The sequence below is a fragment of the Pseudonaja textilis genome, chromosome 2 (assembly GCF_049901715.1).
Source record: "Pseudonaja textilis isolate UNSWEBS1 chromosome 2, rPseTex1.2, whole genome shotgun sequence".
NCBI lineage: Eukaryota > Metazoa > Chordata > Lepidosauria > Squamata > Elapidae > Pseudonaja > Pseudonaja textilis.
Genome location: NC_141991.1, coordinates 36090397 through 36109624, shown reverse-complemented (window position 1 = coordinate 36109624; position 19228 = coordinate 36090397). Strand labels below are relative to the sequence as shown.

Genomic DNA, 19228 nt, shown 5'->3' with positions numbered 1-19228 from the left:
TTTTCCCTCTGTGTCCTTGGATGACCATGTGAAATATTAAAATGTTGTTGTTTACCTATTCAACATTTTAATGTATAATTCCAAGTGTCAGAATAGAGTTGGAAGGGACCTTGGTTGTCTTCTAATACAACCCCCTCCTCAAGCACCAGACCCTATATAACTTCAGACAAGTGGTTGACCACTCTCTTCTTCAAAACCTCCAATGATGAAGCACCACAACTTTTGAAGGCAAGCTGTTCCACTGGTTAATTGTTCTCTCCACTGGTTAATTGTTCTCTCTTTAGGAAGTTTCTCCTTAATTCCAGGTTGCTTTTCTCCTTGATTAGTTCCATCCATTGTTTCTTGTCCTACCCTCTGGTGCTTTGGAAAATAATTGACCTCTTCTTTGTGGCAGCCTCTTAAATACTAGAATACTCTTATCATGTCATCCTCATAGTCCTTATTTTCTCTATACCAGCCAAACCCAAATCCTCCAACTGTTCTTCATATGTTTTAGGCCTTTAATCATCTTAGTTGCTCTTCTCTGCACTTTTTCCAAATTCTCAATATCTTTTTTGTAATGTGGTGAACAAAACTGGATGCAGTATTCCAGTTGTGGTCTTACTAAGGCTTTGTAAAACAATACTAATACTTCATGTGGTTTTAATTTTATGCCTCCTGTTTATACAACCACATCATGCATAAGCACACAATTGTGCCTACCATCCCTGTCCTGTTGTCCCCAATTATTTGTACCTATTTTATGTATAGTATTTATACTTATGTTTATTCTTATTTCTATTATATTGTGTTAATAATAATAATAATAATAATAATAATAATAATAATAATAATAATAATAATAATAATAATAGCTTTTTTGACTGCTGCCCCACACAATCATATTTAAGTGAACATTAATTAGGACTCCAAAGTCCCTCTCAGAATTACTGTTTTTGAGCCAGGTTTCACCTAATCTATCTCAGCTCTTCCATTTTCTTTTGAAATTTTATACATATATTGGTACAAAGACATCTTCCTCTTCCCTCCTTTTCTTCCCCAATCCAAATTATCTGGGAATTGCAGAAATTCTTTATATAGGCTTGCAAATCTTTATTTTTGAAAAAAAAAAAACCCAATGATGTTCAAAAATTGTCTAACTTTGCAAATATTACATTATTTTGAAAAAGAGGATGATTGAGAATAATGGACAAATCAATGTACCCCTTAATTTTTTTTTCATAGTTCCCTGAAAGAATGGTCTATGTGAAGCAAACCTTGTTGATATATTAGATTTTTTAAAAAATTGTAAAACAGAAAAGGCATTTAAATTAGAAATTCATGTTTCAGGCCAAGAGCATAACATGAATAAGAACTCATAGGAAACGGACTGAAATTTTTAAAAATAAACAGAAAATAAACCAAGACAATATACGATAAAACAGACTGAAGAGAGATCAAATCCCAATTCAATGTTTAGATGAATTAAAGTTAAGGTTTTCAGAAGTAAAAGGAAGACATGTAAGAAGGATAATCCGATCAGGATTAAAATATGTTTTTTATAAAATGCATGCAAGCCTTTGCAGCCTTTTTGCTGACACCAGGATTGAAAAGCTAATGATTTATGGACTAGCTTATAGATAAGAAATGGGTTATGGGAAAAAGAGATATCTCTTCGTATAGAGGGTATACCTTATCTGTACGTTATACAGACCTTATCTGTACGTTATACAGAGTGAAAAACTATCAAGCTTGCGTTTACTTATGATGAAGATTGGAAGTAACTTCTTTATATATTTCTTTTTTCTTTATCTTATTCATCCTTTATCTTTTTTATTGGTTCCTTTTTGCTATTTTAGTTCTCCTTCCTTTCCCATAGAATAGAATAGAATAGAATAGAATAGAATAGAATAGAATAGAATACTTCATTGTTCAAGTGTGATTGGACACACAAGGATTTTGTCTTGGTGTAAATACTCTCAGTATACATAAAGAAAAGGTACATTCGTTAAGAATCAAGAATCATAACGTACAACACTTAATGATAGTCATAGGGTACAATCAACAATAAAATCATACTTGAAAACAGTCAAGTGGGAGAGGATGGGTGAGAAGGAGTGGTGAGAAGATTAACAGTAATAATAGTGTACACTTTGTAAATAGTTGAACAGTGTTGAGGGAATTATTTGTTTAACAGAGTAATGGCTTTCGGGAAAAACTGTTCTTGTGTCTAGTTTTTCTGGTGTGCAGTGCTCTATAGCATCTAGTTTATAGAGTTTAGTTTGCATACTTTTGGATTACTGTAATTAAAGTAATTTAATTTTCTTTAGTTGATAAAGTGCTGCCTAAGAAAGGTTTGGTCTTAAATCTTGCCAGTTTGAGTCCTCCTTAAATCAGATCTGGATCGCCAAAGAGTCTGCATTCATTAGCCTAGAAAATTTAATACATTCAAAATATATAATCCTTTCATGGTTTTAATAAAAAGTACATATGAAAATAAACATGTTTTTATTTATGTATGGACTGGATATGCAAGCAAAGTCATGCAAAAAGCAAAAATATCTCCTTCTAGATGTTGCATATTTCACATAATTTGCTGGGTGCATAATATAAATAATGTCTTGCATTATCCATCAGTTCTTTATCAAATAAAATATATTGGCTGTCTTTGAAGCTATACAGATAGCAGGCTAAAAGAATCTAGGTATTCTCATCCTTGTCTAAGTTCCCTGTTTTTCAAACAGTTTCTTCCTTCCCCTGTAATGACCTGTGTTTCATGACTTTATGAAACTACTTGTATTTACTTGTATTTCATGACAGGCCAAGTTCCTTCTTGTTTTGATAAAAGTGTCCTGAATGAATGGGGAACATAATGAACGGTCTAAATGGGACCCAATAGGATTCTCACTGTTTTTCCCTTTCCCAAATTTATGTTGCTTCTGCACTTTGAGGTATATGTGGAAAGAATGTTCTATGATAAAAATTGAAAAATGTTTGGATTACAGGAATTTAATTACAATCTGATTGTTTCCAACTTAAAATTAAAAACAGGAAGTGGTTAGTACAACTCGAATTCTACATTAGCATGTCATGCTGTTACATACTTCAATCCTGAGGTGAATGGGGGTGCTGTTAAGCACAGATAATAAAATTAAGACACTGCGCAAATCCTTTTAGGCTGATTTTATATTTTATTTGTGAGTGGTACTTTTGGCCATCCAATAATACAGGGTAGTTGATTGGTCTAATGGTTAAGGCACCAGGCTAGAAACTGGGATACCATGAGTTCTATTTCCATTTTAGGCATGAAAACTTGGTAGGTGACTTTGGGCCAGTCTAAGTCTAAGTTATCCCACAGGGTTTTTGTTGTGGAGATATGTCTTAGGAAGAAGAAGGAGTATTAGGTATGTTCACTGCTCTATTTATAAAAATAAAGGCTGTATATAAATATATATAAATAATTACAAGAGGGAGGGAGAGAGATAAACTTTTTTAAAAGGAAAAAGGTGAAAAATAAAGGTTAAAAAAAGCACTAAATGAGAAATAAATGTGCAGACTGTCCCAAACTCAGTAACACTTACATTGGTTGGGGGTTTCCTTTAGCTTCACACTTGATTGAAAATTCATCATCAAAAGGGAAAGCAACCTGATCTGTTGGCTGTGTTGTTATTGTTGGGAGCTGTTGCACTGAAATAAACAAAGGTAAAATGATTGAACAAATGAAACCTGGAAACCCTATGTGCTTATGCCTTGACTTTTTATCATAGAGAAAGCCAGCCTGACTTTAACAGGAAATTCACCCGGAACAAGAGCAGTTAGTAAAAATATCTCCACTGATCGAAAAGTTCAGCAATCATTTTACAGGAGAGTGAAGGTACTGTAGTGGATAAAATGGGATTGAGATACTTTGATCCTGGAGAAGACTCTTGAAAACATTATGAATAACCAAGAAAACAACTTAATTCTGATTTCTCACCAGAGGCACAAATGATCTGGCTTAAATCAGCATATTTTTAACACATTATGTAAAGACCTAGATTATTTCAAAATTCACATTGCTAAGAAAGATGGAAAAAACAAGAAAAAGAGGACAGATAGCAGTGTGATGAATGAACTTAATTACAGCAGTGGATACCAGGTTGGGGAGAGAATTGCCTGGATAAAGTCTACCTTTGTAGTCAGACACCTTATTCATTGTTCACTGGGTAAATTCAGTTCAGTTGCTCTATCTCAGCCCAATTGAACTGACAAAATTGTTGCTATCAAATAAAATGGCAGGAAGCCACCTTGGCAGGAAGGATGGGTATTTATACAGTATCTACATTGTTTACTTATCTAAACTTCCATTCTTTGGCAGAATCATTCTACAGAAAATTTTTCTTGGTGAACACCAGAATTTTGAGAAATCAAAGAACAACACTGTATATCCGTGAAGAATATCTAAACTACCTTCCAATAACCATCTATTATTAAGTATGAGCACATGCTCAAATGTCTTTATAATAGTGCTTCTACAGCAAAATTGCAAAAATCCAAATGACTTTAGTGAAGAGATACTAAAATCTCTATCTTGTAGTTATCCAGATTTATGCAGCCTACATCTGGTAGACCTTTTGTATAATGCAACCACCATTTTTGCGAGACATTTTTAACTTCTCATATTGTAGCTTCTACAATAAAGCAAAAAAGTAGAATATAGAATTAATGGCAACATTACGATTGGCTATCTAGGATTTGAATTTGTAAGCTTTCCCCCCCTTATAATTCGAAGTTCACAGTAGCCTTACTTTATTATTTTTTAATGTTTTTTATGTACTTTTTAGTTTCAAGACAAGAATATAAAACCTGAACCTAAGAAATAATTAGAAATAAATATGCTACTCAAAATATCTGAAGCACTATAACAGCAATGCTATTTTTTAAAAAAAGATATAATACAGTAAGATAGCACATTATCTTATAGGAAAGGACACAATGTTGGAAAACAGATATTTTTGGCAATTATTTCAGATATAAATATGCTATGCTTCCTAAGAGATCTTGCTTATCTTCCAATTTACTTTGCTTTGGCTTGATCAGAAGAAGTTCCCAGCAGTGTTATTCAAAAGGAATTTCACTGAAGGGAATGAGCTCAAGAGTTACATCTTAATCTTTTGTAACTGAGAAAAAAGAAAAAGAAAAATGGGGACATTAATCTGAGAAATTAATTTTAACATTAATTGTGAGGTTAATACATTTAGCCTTTCCATTTTCATTCAGTCTTATTACATATCTCAACTGCAACTACATTCTCTGCTGAAAGAACATTAATTATCAACTTCAGACTTTAGTACTATGGCTTTAAAACTTTGATCCCATGAATGATATACTCCATACCAACCAACATTTTTTTCCCTATAACTTTATCAGTGTTGCATTACTTCAATTCTTGATTATTTAAACACAGAGAAAGAGAGATTCCAACATCAAGCTATTTAGCTTATCCTTTTTTTTTGGTTGTGTATATCCACCATTTCAGTACATTTTGGACTATCTGTGCTATTAAATCAAAATATGGTATTGATTCATGTGGCTTCTGGAAATTATGCTCTTTCTATTAGATAAATATGTTGTTCTTGCTCCCCCCCACTTTTGTCAGTGAAATATATATTTTTTAATCTTATCCGATGTTCAATAAATAAGCTTTCTAGTCCCCTGATCATTCTTATTGCTCTACTCTGAACTGTTCTGGTTTCTCTGAATCCTTCTTTAAAGACTTTTAAGTTATTCCATTTTTATGTGTTTGTGCCCTAACAGAAGATGATACAAAGAAACATTTACAAAGTTTGGTCTCTTTGGGATTATCTCAGAGGTCTCAAAGTTTGTATTCTCTCTTCCATGTTACATGACCATGAAGCAAGAGTAGGAGGAAGGTTTGGTTTTAACTGCATTCTATGTACCGATGAAAATCACTTGTACATTTCCCTTCTTGGATGTTTTGAGATCCTCTGCATAAGCCTCCTTATTGTAAAGGACCAGATGTGAGAAAAAGATCTGAAATGAAATTTGGACAAGGCAGAGTTGTTGCTGATTCCTGGGGTTGGGCTCTGAGGCTCAGGTGATGTGCCTTTACTGAATGGGGGTTGTACTCTCCCTTAAGGAACAAGTTTGCATTCTGAGGATTTGCTACCGGATAGCCACATACTAATACTATGGTAATACTAATACTAACAATAACAGTAACAGTAGGAAGGAGAGCCCTTTATCAGTAGGAAGGAGAGCCCTTTATCAGCTTTTGCAGGATAAAAAGTTGTGCTTCTGTCCACATGGGAAGTTCTGATGTTTATGATGCATGGGTCACTAACCTTAAGGTTGAATACTACAATGTGATTTTTAAATAAGTTATAATTTGGACTTGCTATATCCATTTACTATGGCACTTATTCCTTATATTTGTCTTTCTGAGGTCAGAGTTCAAGCTCAGCTCAGCATCTATATGGTTAGAGCTTTAATAAGCCAATGTTTTCATTTTCTTTTTTGGTTTTCAATAGCATGGTTTCATAGGACCCATTATTGCAATGTCCATATCATAATTCCAAATGCCAGCATACTTTGGATGGGGCTTCCTCTCCCTCTTTCTTTCTCTGGGTAAAGGGCTCTTTATGGGTGTGTGTGTGTGTTTGTGTGTGTGTGTGTGTGTGTGTAGACCATTATTATGTTCTTTATGAACATTAAAGTTTTAGAGGAAAAAATACAGCCATTCTTCTAGTGGCTCAGATCAATCCTGGTAGTGCATTTTTGGATGTAAACAAAAATGATTCATAACTAAGCATGCATGCCCTGTAGTAAATTATGTATTTGTATAGTAAAAGAGAATAAAATCCTTTCCCATCATGTCTCAGCTCTGATTTGTGAATATCTATTTTTAGAATCCAAAATCCTACTTAATTTAAGTATTATTTAAGTACATATTTTTAAGCAGATTACCTCCCTAAATACAGATTTCTAAACTAAAATATTTTTTTAAAAAACAAGAATTTTATCAAGATATAAGGATAAAAGTCATTCTTCCATAAGTATGAAAGCTATTGCACAATGAGTATAAGTTAGATCAAATTATATCAAAATCCTTCCAGACTCTCTACAAATTACAAAGTATTTTTGCTAGATTTGTAATATAACTCAAAAAAACTGAGAATAAATCTGTCACTGGAATTAAACTGCTTAAAATTTAAAATATACAGTTGTACACTTTTAAAATGGAAGATGTTACATCTAAGTCTTGGTGTGATTTAGTATATCTCCATAGAATCCACCGACCACGGCCAAACAGTGGTATCTTTATTCAAAACCATATACCCTCAGAAGCAGAATAGATGGACTCACAACTATGCAAATCATCTATTTCATAGATTTACATTCTTTTATTATGCTGAAGAAATTAAAGTGTTGTGAATCTTCACATAACCAAACTATAAAAATGGAAATTGGACCCTGAAGAGTAATTGACCGTAATAGAATTACCACTTTGTTATAAATTACAGGAATGAATATTAGAGAACTGACTAGAAAGTCTTTAAACCTAGTGAACTGGAAAACTCACTACTCAAAGAGTATGTGGTATCTTGCTGCACCATATGGTACCCCTTCATCTATACCGGCAATGGAACCAGGCTTTGGCTATCTTGTTTATAGCCAAATATGATTCATGTTTATTAAAGCCACTAAAACCTCCATTAACAGAAATTAAGAATTCAGATGAAAAAAAATGGGGTCAAAGCAAGGTCATGTAATTTGAGGAGATGATTCTAAGTAATGGGTGATCTGGAATCCAAATTTGCAATTTATAAGAGAATTCAACCACCAGCTCTGAAAAGGTAATTAATTTACTGAGAACTCAACACCAAAAAAATAATTATTATTTTTTCACAGCCACTAGAGCTATGCAAATCCTAAACAAACAAGTCTCTATGAATGAATAAATATTAGCTGGAAGGTCCACAAATCTGGAAAAAAAGACTTGGCTGCTTTAACAATTCAAGGCAAGGTTTTTCATATGCTCTCCTACACATAACAAACAAAAGATTTCTGTATAATACTCACATCTAGCTTTCTGATAATAGTGTTCTCTATGGGACAATACTTCTTTGTACTCAACGTTGTCCTCTTTGCCTAATAATGGCAATCTACAATCAAATTAGACAAAATAGGTTCCTGCTACCATGGGATGCCTAATGCTAAGACAGAAAATTGACTGATATAAGATTGGGGGGAGGAAGCATTCTACTCATAGAGGTACATTAATCTGCTTTGTGAAAACATGAGTGCCCCTCTCTCTCTCTCTCTCTCAGCAGAACTTGAGAAAAGTGCAGGCAGATGGGAACTACGAGGATCATACAATAATTGTTTTGACATCTTTTTCTTACTAAGATACTATTAACTTCTATTCTTCAGCACTGACTTCTTCATTTCAGATACTTTGATTGGGTCAATTTTAATAAGCATAAATATTAATAAGTGTTGGCTGTAGATAACCACAGACCTGAAGTGTATCATATTTTGATTGACAATGACAATGCAATTATTAATAATATAGAAGGAAGGAAGGAAGGAAGGAAGGAAGGAAGGAAGGAAGGAAGGAAGGAAGGAAGGAAGGAAGGAAGGAAGGAAGGACTAATAAGTTGAGGAAGTATCAAGACTTATTTTTTCATCTGTCCATAGAAAAAAATCATCTCAAAAGTTCTCATTAGAGAAACTTGTGAGATATCCAGTATATGACAAGCAACAGCAGCTTTTCACATAAAAATAGATGAGTATGGAACAAATCTTTAATAACTTCTACACATTCTGTCATTAATAAGATAAAAGTGAGAAAGTGAGACAAATGATGTAATGGAAAATAAAAATAAAATTATTTATCTGCAATGTGCACAAAGCACTGTTTTAGAAAATCCAATCCCATACATGCTTCGTTCCTTTAAAAAAAAAACTGTATTGTTCCTTTATTTGCAGTTTTTTCCTCTTCATAGACAAATGATACATGAGCTGCTTTTTTTGAAAGGTTTAGTTTTATATATTGCAAGCCAATGCAGTATTGAATGGTAGCTAATATATACAGTATTATAAATATGTAAATAATATATGCAAAGCAACAAAAGAATTGTCTCATTAAATACTCTTCGCTGATATTTTTCTGGAATAAATATTCAAAGAAACATTGAATGATATTTATTTCCACCAATTTTTTTGATATTCACTTTGAATTTTTCTGTCATGTCTGGATACCTAAAAATTCTAGTAAAAGTCCAGTCTAAATTTGGAAATCACAGCTTTAGTGACTGATTCATAAGGAGGTTCAGTCACCTATCTTTGTGCTATATATGTCCTTTGATGCTTTTGCATGAATCATAAGGAAAGAAAACAAAATTTGCAATTCTGTCACATGGAAATTCTCAAGAGACCACACTAGGGAAAAAAATAAAGCTCAAAATGAAAATAACACATCCGTAAGATCTAACCTAATCACCAGTAGAGGAACATTCAGCAAATAGCTATAACTTACCAGTAAGAGGGATTTCAATAGCTTCTGCCAAATTTAATACAAAAAGAATCAGGCACACAGAAATCTTTTTTGTTTCTAATGGTATCTCCATCTCTCTTCTGTAAACATGAAGTCCAAACAGACTGAAAGATGCCTCACAATCTTTCTGTTTTGCACTGAATACAGTCCCAGAGAGAAAAATCTGGAAATGAAGCAGAGACAGTCACCAAAATAAACTTAAGGCAATGGTTCAGCTGTAATTGTGTTAAGAAAATGAAGAAATAGGCAAGATTTATAAGCAGAAGCATAAATCATAGCAATATATAGATTGTAATTTATTCTTTTAGCCTCCTGTTCTCATATTCAGAAAGGGAGGGGGGAAAACAAAATCAATTACCCCAAACAAATCTAATTACTTTCCTGCTTGTATACAAGGGGAAAAAAATGACTAACATATTTGTCACACTTCTAACCTTCTATTCATTTTCTTTTTAATAGAGATGTAGAGAGTGAAAGAAGTTTAAAAAAATAAGATATTCTCATGGCATTTCATTTATTTTATTTTGTAATAGAGGCTAGAATTATTTTACTATTCCCCCAACGTTCTAGCAACCACATCTTAGAATTTTATTAACAATTAAACACCTCTGGATAGAAAATGTACTTTCTATCCAGGCACATTCACAGTTAATATTGTCTACCATGGGTACCTTAAACTGAGAGTCAATAATTTAAGGTTGATACAAAGACACCATTACTTTTATAGCTATTGTAAAAGACATTGGAAGAACAGAAGCTGGAAGGTATAAAATGTAATAAAGAACCAAAAGTCTATATATCATTTTGCCCGCAGCTCACTGACCAAGGTGGAAACTAGTAGTTTGGCAACCAGCTGCTACACTGATGGAAATCAGGTGACCATTTATCTCAAAAGAAATGTTCTGGATTGTAATTTGTACTTCAGAAAAGCCAGCTATCTTCCAGTTATATCTGACAGAGCGAAGGCAGTCAGCCAGGAAGTGACACTTAGAAAACCCCAGAGAGACAATGAGAAACAGCTGGCTGACCAGCAGTTATTCAGAGGGTGTTACAGGCCATTGGTTTATAACTGGATAGAAATTATGGAGATTTGGGAGGGGGGTGTATTTATTTACTCAATACAGGAATTAAAGCAGAGGGGTTTTGGTGGCGATTTATATTCAGGGTTGTTCTCCTTTCCGTGGTCTCTCTTAAATAAAACTGAAAACGAATAGAAGTTAAACTGGAGATGGAGCATATTCAAGCAATATTTCAATCCAAATTAAATACATCTACAAATGATTAGATTTAGGAAGTGTTACATTAAAAATGTCATCCAGTCTCAAAGCTAATGTGGTAGGCTTTGGTAGCTCTTGATATCTCCATAAACTCACAGCCTACTGCAATATTCTATCACTTAAGTAATTCATCATGTATCAAGCATAAATAACTGACATAACGGTTGTGTTAGGGCCATCTCACCCATATTCAGTAAGGTGCTCTACCTCTACCTCATCCTGCCCTTCATTGTCTAATTTTTCCATGTGTATGTTGCTGTTTTCTTCATCATTATACTGCCATTGGACTTTAGAGGAAGGTTCAGCTCTGTTTTTAGATTAGCTAGAAAGCAAGAAATCCAAGGATTTCCTGCTTTCTAGCTAATCTAAATATCCCAGCAGAGCAGAATAGCTGATGATCAGGGGAAAAAAAGAAAAATAGCAACTTACCAAACCAGGCAAGTTGGATGGCATGCATGCTAGTAAGGAGTGAGTGGGCGGGCAGGGGTGAGGCCAGCCAGTGGAGCGATTTGCCAGTTCTCCAAACTGCGCACAATCATAACACATGTTTGTGCAGCATTTGCAAGAAATCATCAGCTGTGCTGCATGGACAGGTGACAACTGCTGCGCTTGGGTGCGTTTGAAAATCCTCTTTTCTTGCTTTTTCAACTTTAGCTGTGCCACGCAAAGCAGCTGAGGAGGGAAAAGCAGGGAATAAAGGACAGCTTAGAGCCCGGGCAAGCGGGTGGGCCAAACACTGAACCGGTTCAGTGTCAGTTGCTCTTTGCAGCTACAGGTTATATAGAGCTGGGCCAAACCAGTAGCATCCCACGCCTGCATTTAACTATGTGAGTTTGTGCAGGAAACAGTCAGATCTAGTTTTGCCCTTATCTTTGCTGATATGATGTACTAATTAAAGTTTTGCATTAAGAGATTGGATTGTCTTAGCCATGGTTGCTTTTGGTTGGGTCCATCAATCAGAACATTGACACTATATTTTAGTAAATAGGGCCTAAATAGCAATACAAGTTCATTGAATACTTTATCTCCAAATCTTTTCCTTCTCCTTTTGTTCCTTTCCCTACATCTCTTCTGGATATATTCAACAGATGTATTTCAATACCTGGTTGTACTAAATTCACCATTGGTATCAAAGGCTTTGAACACCCGTCTTATCATAGTCCCTCTACTAATCAATCTAATCTAATCTAATCTAATCTAATCTAATCTAATCTAATTCTATCTATCTATCTATCTATCTATCTATCTATCTATCATCTCTATTTCCCCCCCCAAAAAAACATATGATAATCTATACCCAAAATATTGCTCCAGAAATGTGTTTCAACAATGTCTTACTATTGTCTTACTATTTATCATATTTGAACATGGTAGTGTTCCATCAAATGGCTAGTAGTTTTCTATTTCCATTCACAGAAGTATATATTGTAGAAGACATTTCATGTCTCTTGTAAGCACAGTAAACATATCTCCTTTCAAACCAGATTTACTTCAATCAAATGCCATTTTGATTTCTAAGAACCTATACCCAATATTAGACCTATACAAGATCAAAGAAAATGTTGACCTCTTAGTGATTCACAGAAATGATTTCCCTGCACTTTCCTCCAAAGTGAAAATGAATAGTGGAAAATAAGTAGTTATGGGACTGACATCAGGGGTCAATGTAGCAGGTCATGTAACAGAGCGATTTAACAGCAGCAACATGGTATGACAGCAGGAGGACCTTCATTCTTGATAGAAGCAGGGAGAAAAGGGAGAGTGTTCACTTTTACTGATGGTTTAAATTGTCATCTGAAAGCTGGGAAATAATTTTGTAACAGTCTGAAGCAGAAAGAGTAACAAATTTTAAATTGTATTTAATTACATTTTTAGAAAATATATGCAAAACAGCGTCCCTTAAATAACCCTACAATTGCTTGGAAAATGTTTCATTTTCTTTTAGGGAAAATGTTTCATTTCTCTTTTCTCAAAATTTGCTGGGATATATGTTTCCCTGTTCCTCTACAGCAGGAGTATCAAACTCATGACCCACAGATTGGACGGGTCATGTGCTGGCCACACCTATGCTTGGTTTAGCAAAGGGGTGGGAGTCACGATACTTCATGTGATGATGCCATGATAATGCAAGTTTAACACTCCTATTCTACAGTTTCTTTTATATTTATCTAGATGCTCGGTTTTCATTTTCTCCTTCTAAGGCCATCATTGGGTTGTATGGATGATCATGGTGATGGTGATTTTTAAAGCAATTGCCAACCCACAGAACACATTGCTCCCTGGAAAACCAGGATGAAATGGCCGACCATAGAAAAGCATTGCAGCCAATCAAAGCTGGGAATGGAATTAGAATGAAGAGAAACATTGGAGACAACCCTACTCTGAAATGATTAAAACAGGTCAGGAAACAGCAGAAGCTCTGAATGAAATCCTGAAAACACAGGTCATTTGTAATAGCTGAGAAATAGAAAAGGATAATATCACCTACTTGTTACAGAATAAACTATAACAAGGAACCTGTTGTGTTAATGGAGTCTTATTTCCAGATTTATAATGATGAAAAATTAAAACTCTGTAGGGAGCCTAAACGGATAAGAAATATTTTCCACTGCAAATGTTTTTGCTCATGTGAAAAGTACTGATAATAATACTATGGACTGGAATGGAATAGAATAGAATAGAATAGAATAGAATAGAATAGAATGACAGAGTTGGAAGAGACCTTGGAAGACGACCAATCCAAACTCCTCTCAGTCAGGAAGCAAATGGTTGTCCAATCTCTTCTTAAAAACATCCAGTATTGGAACATTCACAATTTCTGGAGACACGTTGTTCTCATTAATTGTTCTATCAGGAAATTTATCCTTAGTTCTAGTTTGAACTCAATTTGTTCTTATTTTCCAATCTCATAGGGTATAATGTATAATGCTAATAGACCATTAGACCAATTTTAGATCAGAGCAATATTTAAATAACAAGATGGCTTTGTGCATATCATGAAACAGATGCTGTGGAGAAGCTACTACAAGATTTCCTGAGAGTTTCTTCTCCTGTGTGTTAGGGTCATTAGGACAACATTTCCCCATAAAATAGCTTGTACAATTTTCTCTATAGCACTGTAAAAACCTTCTTTCCCTCAGCTTTTTCCATCTTTGATAGTGTAACTATTGCTTAGGAACAGCTTGCAGTATAGAGGGAGCCATCATGGGGAGCAATATAACATGTTCTGAACTCAACGTATGGTGGCTGTTTAAGTACACTCACCGTGACTTCAGGTCTCTAAATACTCTGATATTTAGTCTGACTGCCAAACCTACTGAGAAGCCAGATGTCCTGTCTAAAAATAACTCATCTAACTTGCCTCTCATGGTCAACAAAATTGGAGATCAGGTGCTGAAATAGATTTGAGTGCAATATAATGGGTAGTTTTATTTCTTACTATAATAATTAAGATCAGTAAATCATAGGCCTGGGATGCAGCTCTCTGTCATCAGAGAGGAAAAATATTAATTTCATAGTTTTAGTATTTTGTGATACAAGATGTAATTAGATTGTACTTGACTGGAGTTTCTCGGTGGCATTTGCAATTTTGCTACCGTATTAAATTCTTTAAATTATGAATATTTTAGAATTTGGGAATTCAAATATACCTTAATAATATGAACAGGTCAATTTCCAACCCAAGACAAGTGATAGAAACTGTTTTACCAAATTTTCAACTCAGCCTAGTGTTATTTTATACTTATTATCATCACTCACAATTAAGTTTTCCTTTTATCTGTCACTTCAACATTGCTAATTACTTTCTCAATTACAGTATAGCATGGATAGAAACAGAAGCTCACATTTGTTGCTTATTCATATGCAGAATTGATTGTCTATCCTTATTTCTGTCCAGTATACATTTTAAGCATTCTACAACAGATCTAAAATGTTGTTCTATTATGACATTTAAATTGTCCTTTTTTGTTTCTCTAAAAATGCATATTAAAAAGATCGCTCTTTTCTCTGAAGCCATTGTTTTGCTGTCAAAGAATGTGACAGTTTACCATTCTGCATCTAATTTGATGCAAAATAGCTGTCCTGTGAAAGGACATTTCAAGGGGCTATTTCTCAAGCATATTTGCTTGTTTTAGAATATTGTTAACTGACCCAGAAAATAAGATATATAATTGTCACTAATGACAGTTTTTAGCTTTTTGGCAATTGACTTTGACATGCTACTTATTTAGCATGCTGTCTACAAAAAGCTATTGGAATTTCTCAATATCAGCAACAATAAAAGGTAAAAGCAGATAGAATATTAAAAAAAACTGTCCAATACATAGATTTTCATTTTAAAAGATGTATGCATAGAACAGCAAATTGAAAGCTTACTTATCCTTTAATTGGGTCATTCAGTAACTTTCTTCAGTTAAAAAAGTTAATAATGCACACTATAGAAAGCAGATATATTCTCTAAAAATACACACACACGCACACACACACGTATAATACACAAATATCAGTATACTTGTATTTGATACATACAGTCAATATCTGACAGAAAAGGAAACTCATATGAGTTATCTTCTTATTTGAGTAGATATTCAATCTAATTATGCTTATTTTTCAAGTAGTTAAAGGAAAATATGAATAATTATAAGATAATTTTCTGTATAAAAGGGAAAAATAATGACCTTGTCCTGTAGTCTTGAATTTACATTTTGTAAATCTTTCTGGTTTAATTCTGAGCCCTATTAATCCATTCAATTCTTTGAAATTCAAGTCTTTCAGAAATTACTATTGTATAGTCTATTTATATTTTACTATATAATCCTATAATCGCACACTAATAACCAGGATTTCCTGTGTAAAACTTTAAGCATTTATATCAGGGCTCATGATATTACTTAAAATTTTATTTCAGATCTGTTTTTTTGACCCAGAACAACTGATTGTCAATTATGTTGTATACAGATCTCTACTCCCAGAAAAGGCACATTGAATCAAACTTTCCAATCTAGCATTCTGATCCCATAATGGCCAAATGCATGTCTTTGTGTAGTTTACAAGCAAGATCTGAATGTAAAAATGTCCACCTACCTCTGTATTATTGGCTATAAGTGGTTCAAGGCTATCCAAATTGTTTCATAAAACTAACTCAGCAAAGTGAAGCAGATAATTTCCATACCCTTGCAAGTAACTGAACAGCACCTATGTCACTTTGGACATAGGTTTTAATGAATACCTTTTTATTTATTTTTAATAGAACATGAATCATCTCACACCTGAATTCTTAAAAATGTTCAGATGGGTAACACCTTTGTTCACAATATTTTGTAACATTTAGATTTTCCTTTTACTTCATTGTTATGGTTTCACTTTATATATGAACATATGTCATACATATTCTGCAGTGAGGACAGATGCAAATAATTACTTCTGCTTGTTTGTTGTCTTTTCAAGTATTTTATAACTCCCTTATTTTCTCAGAGTGCAGTCAAACAAACAAACAAACAACCTCCCCCCCTTTTAGCACCCTGTAGTCTTTTAATTCGGGGTAGAGTCAGGGCAACTAGATTAAGCTGAATGTCTACTATATGTAAAATAATGTAGAGGGGTGGATTTCCCTTGAGAAACTGTGGCTATTATTTATTTATTACATATTTATTTGTTAGATTTTCCGCCTGCTTTTACTACTTTCCCTCCTATTTTCCCCAGAACAAGGAGGGTTGGACTGAGAAAGAATGTCTGGCCCAAAGTCCTCCAGTCACTTCATGCCTAAGGTGGGACAAGAGTTCACAGTCTCCTATTTCTAGGTCAGCACCTTAAGATGTTTCCTGGAAAATCTGCAGAACTTCAGAATCTTAATTGCAACACAATGTACAATAAGAATACACAGTGTAGAAAGTTAGCACCCATCCTTCTCCTAGAAGAATGAAATATTCTAGGAAATATTAAAAAGGTAGAATATTATATCTCCCTGGATGAGAAAAGGAAGAAAATGGTCTTGCAAAGCACCCCCCACCTTTGTTAATAGACCCCGAAAGACTGGGCCATCATTTCTACAAGTCAAAAGACAGCTCCAGTGTGATAGGATTAGCCCTCATTTAAGATCCAAACCAGGACAAAGCCATTATGCCATAATAGGAATTGTCCAACAACTTTTTAGAACACAACCCTTTTCATTACTTCATCATCCAGCAAGATTCAACCAAGCCTGGGACATAGACAACCCACAAAGTTAGCTAAGACCCCTGCCTCCTGGCAGTCTAACAACCAATAGTGTTAAATGGGCTTGGGGAATGAAGAGGCAAGACATGGCAGGAGCAGGTAAAACCCCTTATTGAGTTGCTGGAAGTAAAAACCCACTTAGCCGTGGCTATATAAGCCGGCGCTGTCCAATGTTTCAGCCACCAATGGGACTTTATTTCTCCTACCAGTGGAAGGTCCAATGATTGGAGTCTGACATCGGACTCCATTCCTGTGACCATATTTGGTAATACTTAACAAATAGGATACATTTATTTCACAGAAACAGGGAGCTCAGTTCAAAGCCCAAGAGAGGATATAAATCTCTCTCTCCACTCCATGTGGTCTGCTACCCAGGAATCACACGTGCTTGGTGGTTCTGCTTCACCATTAAACCATCCTTCCAAGCAGCCTCCATGTTTAAAGTGTCTTTCTTCCCACTTGGAACCAAACCCAGATGGACATTTCTTCCAACAACAGAAAGTATTAGTAATGTTAGAAATATGAATTATATAATATGATGAAAGGAGATCCTTCTTTTCATTAATGTTATCACGATCCAACTCAACTTCAGATAAATTTACCCAGGAGTTAAACCTTCTGAATTTTGGTATAATAGAAGAAATTGAATGCAAAACTAGAATTGGAAATGGCTGCCAATCAAATATCACAGGACAGAAATTAGCATGTAATAAAAACTTGAGTAACTGAAGCAAATAAAGGTTTGATTTAATTGATACTTATGGTGACCATTCTATTTTTTATAGATACCAGTCTCCAATCTTTTTCCCTCGGAAATGTAATTTCACTGAATAGAGATGCTATCACTGAACATAAGTTCAGATACTGAATGCACATTTATTTATTATCTGTACTATGTTTAAGCCAAAAAACATAGACAGCAATGTCTCATAAACCAACCTTTCATATGTATGATGGATGATATTGATTTCTTTTTCATATAAATTCATCTAAAAGTTATAATGGTGTAATTTTTCTGAGATCGAAGTGGAGTGGAAATATATTCTTTTAATAGATGAGTCTAATACTGCATCATTTAAGATAATATTAGCATTTATCAAATCATTGTTTTATTTCAGTAGCTCCTCCTAATCCAAACTTTCAAGGGAACTAAATCCATAATACATTAAATTGAAAATTAGTTATGAGCATGACTTAACAGACATGTTCAATTTATAGGCACATGTCACCAACTATATGGCCTCAATGCAATAAAGGATGAGAGAGATGATAGATGATGGATAGATGGATGGATGGATGGATGGATGGATGGATGGATGGATGGTTGGATGGATGGATAGATAGATAGATAGATAGATAGATAGATAGATAGATAGATAGATAGATAGATAGATAAAGACAGACAGCATGGAATACTAAAATTTGTTGAAATGAGGGGAGTAATTTGCTCTAACAGCATATTGCTGCTATAGTCAGACGTATTCAATTTCGAATTTGCTTTCTTCTTTAGTATTATTAAATTATTAGTGTTATATATTCTTTTAAAAAATCCTAGCCTTGTATACAGGGGAGATTTCTTTAAATTTATTACTACCACAGCCATCAAATAAATAAATAACCTCTCAATTTTTTAGTTTGGATTTTTTTCTAGAGCACTGGATAATATTTTGAAGAAGAACAGGTTATATAATTCTCTGCTTGATCAATTTGAAAACACTGTTCTTATTCTCTTGTTTCACTAGGTTGTTGTATGTTTGATTTTTAAAAAGATGTGGCAAAATCTTTCACCAAGGGCTCCTGAGAAATCTCGGGTACTACAAGATTAAGAAAAAAAAAATGGTTCTTATAGATTGGGAACAAGTTCAGAAGCTGGAAATTGGGTTGAGAATGAATATTGTTTACACAGGATGTGCAAAGTAGGTTCATTCATGGATTTCTGTTGAAACTGAAGCCCTAGTCATGTCAGCCACATGACCACGGAGAAGTCTTTCGACAGTGCTGGCTCTTCAGCTTTGTAATGGAGATAAATACCGCCCCCTAGAGCTTGGAAATGACTAGCACATATGTGCAAGGGGAACCTTTACCTTTACCTTAAGTCAACTTGAGTTTGGGGATGAACAGTGGAAAAGCTATATTTGCTGATGATACCAAACTATTTAAAATGTGATCTAATAGGATGGTAAAGTCTAAAAAATGT

General features: G+C 34.2%; 1 protein-coding gene across 8 annotated transcripts in view; it reads right to left on the bottom strand.

The window, feature by feature from the left end:
* Window positions 1–19228, bottom strand: part of CHL1 (cell adhesion molecule L1 like) — a 205695-nt gene that overhangs the window by 75837 nt on the left and 110630 nt on the right. For all 8 annotated transcript variants that reach the window (XM_087923697.1, XM_087923699.1, XM_087923693.1 and 5 more), the window contains 2 exons: window positions 9521–9701; window positions 3561–3666 (listed from right to left, as the gene is read on the bottom strand). In XM_087923697.1, the coding sequence (XP_087779823.1) occupies window positions 3561–3666; window positions 9521–9611 (197 nt within the window). In that variant the 5' untranslated portion in view covers window positions 9612–9701. The remainder of the gene's footprint in view (window positions 1–3560; window positions 3667–9520; window positions 9702–19228) is intronic.